Here is a 7,999-nt window from a genome sequence, read left to right on the forward strand (position 1 = left end):
AATGGACAGAAAATTTTGGTGCGGGAAGATATATGGCTGAGAAGTGGACCAATTGGAGGCCCGGTTACAAGAGATGAACCTGAGAGAGTAGAGGGACTTATGGAGCAGGGGAAGAGTACATGGAATGAACCATTGATTCGCATGCTGTTTGATGAACAAAGGGTGAAGGAAGTCCTTGCTACTCCTATCGGGTTACCCACAGAGACATCGGCTTAACTCTACATCAACAATTTAATTGTTCCAAACAAGTTGACTTCAAAATTTCCTGTAAATTCGTGTCATTGTTATGTCCAATTACGCGGTAAGTTCAACGCCAAAAAAGAAACCCTTAACTGAGTTCTGAATTTGGGGTTGATGCTACGAGGGCCATGGATCGACCCACTTATCTTGAAACCCTTTAGGGATAGTAAAACTAGAATTCCTATTGACTTGGAAGGGGAGTCAACTGATTGGGTTGATCCTGATAAGAAGGTTTTAGATACTCATGGCTGTAACTGACCAACAGTCCGAATTTCTCAAGAGGAGAAAAAATGAGCACATGCCCCTTGGCGCAAAGCTTGGATCAAAATTGAGTACTCACTTCTCATTCGTCGCTTAATGGCGTTGTGGAAGCCGAGAGGGGAATTGTCTATCATTGATGTTGGTAATTATTTGGCTGATGATCACGAGTCCGTTCTGAATAAGGCCTCGGATGATTTTTTATCTCTACCTATTGTTGCGACCTATTTTTTCCACGTCAAGGGAAAAAGGAATAGATTTAAGGTTCAAGTCCCTCTATCTAATACACTAAAGACTCTGAGGAAAAAAAAAAAAGAACCTCAATTTGAATGAATTAATGTAAGACGGGATTTAAAATGCTATAAACATCTTGGATAATGATCAACTACGAACATCAAAACAACCCCTCAAAGTGGCCTTCGCGCATGATACACACAAGCTGGCTATGAACCAGAATGGATCGGTTCAATTTTTCATTCAAATTCTAAGCACTCTTTTGGTTCACATAAAGACCAAACCAATCATCTAAGCATCATTTGTACTCCCATATAACATTCATCAAGCTCGTGAAGATAGATAATACATGTAAATGGAGTCAAGCATGCAAGGCTCTTGAAACTGGATCAATACTAGAAAAAATTCCAACCTCAAAAATCAGTTTTCTGGATGGTTTTCCTCTTGATTTTCTATGGTCAAAACATGGTCAACCTTAAACAAAAATGCATGTAAGATATCTATCTTGCTTCCTGGTTTCTTTGTCGCATAGTTCTTGACCAAAGGAACCAATAAATTATCCTCCAAAGGAGCCCGAATATGAGATCCACAAGGAAGAAAGCTTAACACGGAGGTGTATTGTTGACCTCCAAAACCTTACTCTAGTGCCTTTTTTGTCGACTCCCTTGATGCACATTCCAACTATACGTACTCTAGTTTCAGTTACAACTCTTTTTTAGCAACTTCTATCTCCCTCCTTTTTTCTTCAAAATCTCACCTTTTCCCCGACACGTGACAACTAGGCTCAACACTAGGATTGATCCATAAATATGGTGTTTTTCAGGGAGATTTTGGCTACCTTACCGGCCTCTATTTGAGGCATGTATTAGAAAGCTATTTGAGTGTACTTTTACTCTCTTATTGACGGTTTTGGCAAATTTTAGCTGGAAATTTGTGAAAATCCGTGATCTCAATGGGTCAATCTGGAATTTTGCTGAGTTGACATTGGTTTCTACCCCCAACTTCTCGCTCTTTCCCCACGATTTTTCTGCTCTCTGATCTCACGATTCTCTCTCTGTTTTTTTCTCTCTTTTTCCAGCTCTAGAGGATTTTTTTTTCAGAGAATGCTCCGAAATCCGCCCCCCCAAAAAAAAATAATTAATTAATAAATCAGTGATACCCTTTTATTCCTTTTTGCATTTTGACATTTTATTCTCTGCCGTAGCTCTGTTCTTTTCAGCAAAGAAGCCCTGCCCTCCTCTTCGAACATCTCTTGATCTAAGGCACAGTCCGAGGACATGAACATGACTATCTTGAAAGAGTTTTTATTACACTAAAAGAACAATTTTTGTCTCAATTTTTTAGTAAAATAGTCTGAGGATTTGGATAGAAAGAGTTGGGAGAGATTCAATTGTCATCTTGATTTTAGCCAAAATGGTCAAGAACATGATAAAACTCCCCCTCCAGATGAAGTTTTGTTGTGGCCCGAGACAAAAGTCCATTTTGGGATTGTAACCAAGGAGAAGAGGTTGGGGTCCAATTTGGCAGCTAATGTTGTTTGGAAATGGGCGAAGCCCATGATATATAAGCAATACTTACATGATTCGGGTGCACATCAATTTAATTAATCAGTTGTTAGATCACGTTCATCTCATATAAGATTCAAATTATTCAACAGCTAAGATTTACTATGCTCTCAAATAATCCAAAAGAAATTTCAACACATATCACATGGTATCATTGCTAAGTTGCTATTGTCAAAATGATAATTATCATGACTTCCACCTGCAAAATGATTGACTACGGATAGTTTTCTTTCAAGTGAGTAGTAAAGAGCTCTGGTTCCATAATTCTATAATTAACCTAACTGGAAGAGTATCTTATGCGACAGTCATATCACATAACATTTTGATGTAGCATTTCTCAGGCATATAATTCCGTTAAATCTACACATGAGGCAGATTGAAAGTTTTAATGGAAACAACTCACCGTATAATTTGTCATATCACACCAATATATCAGATGGTATAAAGCAATGGAAGGACTAGTCCATGGGTCAATGGCATGCTTTGATGGTATAACATGGGCATGGGCCTCATAGCCCAAAAAGATGGAAAATGTGCCCATGGACATCAATCTTGCAAGTGACTCTCGAGGCATCGGCCCGCACTTCATGTGAAGGTAGCTCGCGAGCCAATTTGTACTCTCTAGTCTGGTTTTGACTCCGGAGTAGTGCATGGAGGAAGCACAGAGAGCCATAGGGACTAGGGAGCTCGAGGATGTTGCCAAAGGACATGAATGAAACAGACTATATTGAAGGAAGATATGCCATGATGATGAATAATCAGCTCGTTCACTTAGTATTCTCATTTCGTTCCCCTTAATCCCAATCAATCAAGGCATTACATATAGGAGAATTCAATTATAACAATCATACAAAGTTATCAATCAGCAAGCAATAAGAACCGCAAAAGAAAAGCCGCATTCGAAGAAGTCGTGATTACACGGTATCAAATTCACAAACTTGGGTTATATGTGATATCCGCCGGCTTGATCCATTTGTCGCCTTTGATGAAGGATTTGACCGTGAACTTACTGGCTTCCTTCGTCGAAAGGTTCAATCTCAGTCCCTTCCACTTGACTCTGTTCTTGGTGTTAGACCCTGGTCCGTAATTCTGGAATTCCGCGTAGTATATGGTGTCTGGGGCTGAGTTGCCAACCCACGGTAGCCACCCGTTCGGGCTGATGATGTTGGACATCATGGAGCGCGTGTAAACCGTGGTAGAGTAGTTCTTCCACGGCCGCCCGAGGAATGTCTGGACATTGGTCAAGTTCCCCGCTGGCCAGATGGTGCAGTTCTGGATCGAGATGCCAGTGTTCTGGTTAGGATCCATCTTGCCTTGAGCAGTGATGGTGTTCTGCTGGCCGAGCATGGGCGTCTTGGGTAGGATGGTACAGTTCTGGAAGACGACCGCGGAGTTCCCGAAGATGAAGTCGACCGTGCCGTAGATGTTGCAGTCCCGGTAGAACTGGCGGTTGGAGTGAGCGTAGAGGGTATCCTGGAAGGCGTCCATGCGGCACCGATAGAAAATGGACTGGTCGGCAGTCGACATGAGAGCCACTGCTTGGTGCTTGGCTGGGCCGGCGGTGTTGCGGAATCCCATTTCCCTAGCAACGAAGCCTTTGCCAAAAACAGCTGCAAAGTAGAAATGTTTGATTAGAATTAAACCTAATTTTCCACAATTGGAGTAAAGCTAAGACAAGAACATTATCATTATCATTTAAACCTTACTTTTAACCATGGACTAAAAATAAGAATGTTCGTTTTTATTTTTTTCTTCTTGACATCGTAAGTAATAATATATAGGCAATAAATCTTTAATTCTTAGATTCAAATTATGGTTCAAATCACATAGAGTTAATAGTCTCATACCTTGATAAAAGGTTGTCATCGTAAATGAGTTTCAATTAAACTTTCTAGGAACAAGTCCATCACAAAATAATAATGGTCTACTATTATCACCATTCATCCATATGAACCTTCTACTAAGCAAGCAAGCAAAATGAGTTAAGAGATTGCGAAGAAGCAAATTACCGAAAGTTGCGCTCTGAAACGTCGGAGTCCCGTCGACGACATTCAGGCTACCAGTGACGACCGTCGCATCCATCCCATCGCCGACTATCACGACGTTCCACTTCGACTTCTCGACCCGCACATTCTCGCTGTATACCCCCTTCTTCACGTAGATAATGAACGTTTTCTTGCTCTTGTCAGGCACGGCTTTCATTGCAGCTCCGATGGTCTTGTACTTGCCGGAACCGTCTTTGGCCACAACAGCATTTGCTTTCTTTCTCAAATCGGAGCTCTGAAGCAGCTCGCGGTCTTTCCGGTGCACCCATTTCGGCACTCTGTGGTGGTCATGGTGGCGGCCGAGGTGGTGGTAGGGGTGAGGCAAGCTCATGAGCCGCCTTAGCTTGAACGAGCTCGCGATACTCGAAATCCAAGTGATGATCGCAAGGCTATTGCTCGTCAGTTCACCTGAGTTCTTGAGATAGCTCGCAACATTCTCTTTGAGTGCTCCTGCCGATTCGTCAAACCCGTCGATGCACGTCTGTTGGCACGTCCCGGCCGTGCTGAGCCAGGTCCTGAGATCGTCTGCCGAATCGAGCACGTTCGAGGCATCGCTCGATGACAGCGAGCTGTTCAAATGGTCCAGCGCAAGCCCGAGGAGCTCGCGGCAGCTATCCAGGGCCGCACTCGCCGTCTGGTTCACCGCGTTGTTATTGAAGACCGTTCCTGGCTCGGAGAAATAGCCAGCGGCCTTGGCCAACTCCTCCAAGGCCACTCGGATCGACAGCTTGAACAGATCCTCGGGGCGGACCTGGCCGCTCGAGTTGGCCATCGGGGCAAGGGAGCTAAGGCACGAATCCTTGTACAGCGTGACATCGCACACGGCCTTCACCGACGTCGAGAGCGGTTGAGGCTCCCCGTTGCTCTTGTTGCTGGCGTGCACCGAGGTACCGACCACCGCAGCGACCACGATGGCGACAAGAACGACGGAGGATAAGCCTATGACGATGGTTCTCTTCCGGTGACGGCGGCGAGAGTCGAGCGCTGCTTGCTCGGCTTCGTTGATCTTCCCATAGGCCTTGATCGAAGCCATTGACGTGCGACTTCGAGATTGTCTATTGTGCTTCGCTGTTGCGGTGATGCTGTGATGGAGGTTGGTGGAATTTATACATGGGGCCGTGCATGGGTTAAGGCGCGGATCTACGTGCGAGGCACAAAGCGATATGAAGCGTGAAACAAGGTCAAGATGATATGTCCTGTTCATATTTTTCTTTGCTTTTTTTGGGGGTTGGAGTGGTTCTCATGTTTGTGAAGCAGCAACAACAGCAAAAAATATAAAATAATCATAGGAATAATTTTCTAAAGCAATGACAATTGTGGGGTTCGACTATACATATGCATTATTTTCAATAAGCTTTTGCCGGAAACCGACCGATATTTTACAGCTATGAAGAATTGAAGAAATCAAAGAAAAAAGTTGTGACTTTTTCGGTATTGATTGGCGTTGACATTGTCGAGCTAGATCTCCATATGTCATCATCGATTGATTTATCAGTCGGTTCGTTTTTTCCATATGAAGCGATCGACCACTGCAAGGCTGTCTTGCTTATAGGCTTTTCGTAAATTATTGTTTTGTTCCAAGGCCCTTGAGCCCTTCTCTTAATGAGCCCAACATCTCGTAGGCTGGGCTGTGTTTTTGGTAGTAAAATTATAGGGCTAATTCCCTACAAAAAAATAAAAAAAAACCCATCTTTAGGATCAATCTCAACTCTGAACTATTTTTTTGTTTGAAAAATCTCCAACTCTCACTTTAGTTCCAAATTTGTCCACACGTAACAAAATCGCCACCGATTTCCTCAAGATTATAAATATCCAGTTATTGCGTTTATATAACAATTTCGGCATTTTCAAAAGAGGGATCTATGTTAAATGTGGTTCATACTCCTCATTAATAGAAAGGCATGGGGTCTTGTTCCCTGGTGAGGGAACAGGAGTTTGAGGGTTTTAATAGTTTAGACTACTAACTTTGTGTTGCTTATGCTAAATGTAGTCCTAGTATAAAGGCAAACTGGGATAAATATTATGTCTCAACTTAGCTTTCTTGTCTTACTTTCTATTTCGGTGTGTTTATACACCTAATCCTAACATCCGATATGAGTTATAAGTCAACTATGATATATATTAAGTACTCAATCATACCAATTTTTTAATATGAGATTTATCTAACACAATTTATACATGCATCCTAATAATTTAAAAGTCCAAAAATGTCTTATCATACCAATTTTTTAATATGAGATTTATCTAACACAATTTATACATGCATCCTAATAATTTAAAAGTCCAAAAATGTCTTTTGTTACCCTTTTGAGTACATCACCAAATGATGGAAAGTAATCCCATTTAATTGATAAATGATTGTCATGAAAAGTATTGATTAGACATTGCATCAACCCCACTTTTGCTTGCAAAAGTATCTACAAGTTCTTATTCCATTCACATATTCCAGTAAAATCTACTTATTTTCCACTCAATAATACAAATTGCATAAGCTGACAAATACCCAACAAACGAACAAGAAATGTCCTGATGCCCATATAGCCATTCTTCCATTGAACCTGGACACTCTAGAAGCTTTCGATCACTGATTGAACTCTCACGTTTCCGGAGTTCAACCATCATCAATTTTCGATGAGCTAATTTATCAGCGGATTCAAATTAAACAACTGTCAAAATAGAATTGGTGATGTCGAATCATCATATATCTTAGTCGCATCTGCTAGAGCTGTCGAAATGAATTATATACTTATTTCTTGACAGGCCGAGTTATTATATAAATTAATTATATTAAGTAGTTATATTCGGATTGATGGCTGGGGGAGCATCGTATTTCGTCGAATTATATTCGGATTTTCTTCCTCTAAATTTTCTTTTCTCCTTTCGTCACGTCGCGTTCGCCTCCGGCAAAGCGATAAATGGGCCGGGCCCCGTTTCGTCGGCCCATCTTGGCGGACCCCACGGCGGACAAATTATCGGAATCGTCGGCAAGCGAGAGAGAGAGAGAGAGCATAACAGGATAAGGAGGGGAGATAGAGAGAGAGAGAGAGCGCCAGCTGGAGCGGGTCAAAGGAAGAACAATTCTCGAATGATCCGGGTCGCTCGTGAGCCCATTGCATCTCGACCCTTGGCTACCATGGACCCCACGCGGCAATCTCCACCATCGACGGGTCAAACGCAATTCGAGCTCACGCGCTTCTGGACCACCGAACCAGAACTTCTCCTCAGAGATCTGCCCATCTGTCGAAGGAGGTGACGTGTCCTCCACTATCCGACAAACAACATGGAAGGGAGGAAGGGCCGGGGGCCCCGACCGGACGCGTGGCGCGTCCTCAGCCGGCCTTGGAAGTCGCAAGCACATGCCCCTCCCCCCCCGTGCGCTCCGGCGGCTGCGGCCCTCCCTCCAAAAAAAAAGTTTAAGATAATGATTTTCAAAAAATTTCTGATGAACTCCAAAGATAATTAAAAAAATATCTTCTCTTTTTTGTCAATGGGTCGGGACCCTACCGACAAACAAGGGCCTCTCGCCAAAATGCAATTACTGACCTCGTATCTTGGGGAATTCCCACCGATCCATCCAATTCTTCTTCGAAAACCAAAAAAAAGTTTGGAATGAGCCTTGTCTCGACGTCTTTAAAATTCATATAAGAAAATAAAGCG

General features: G+C 42.8%; 1 protein-coding gene across 1 annotated transcript; it reads right to left on the reverse strand.

Moving 5' to 3' along the window:
• Positions 1-3,063: 3,063 nt before the first annotated feature.
• LOC104454047 (probable pectinesterase/pectinesterase inhibitor 46) lies at positions 3,064-5,407 on the reverse strand. Its single transcript, XM_010068761.3, has 2 exons — positions 4,307-5,407; positions 3,064-3,907 (listed from the first exon to the last, which is right to left on the reverse strand). The coding sequence occupies exons 1-2, from the start codon at positions 5,373-5,375 to the stop codon at positions 3,228-3,230; spliced, it is 1,749 nt and encodes a 582-aa protein (XP_010067063.2). The 5' UTR covers positions 5,376-5,407; the 3' UTR covers positions 3,064-3,227.
• Between the last annotated feature and the right edge of the window lie 2,592 nt (positions 5,408-7,999).

The sequence above is a fragment of the Eucalyptus grandis genome, chromosome 7, assembly GCF_016545825.1.
Source record: "Eucalyptus grandis isolate ANBG69807.140 chromosome 7, ASM1654582v1, whole genome shotgun sequence".
NCBI classification, from domain to species: domain Eukaryota; kingdom Viridiplantae; phylum Streptophyta; class Magnoliopsida; order Myrtales; family Myrtaceae; genus Eucalyptus; species Eucalyptus grandis.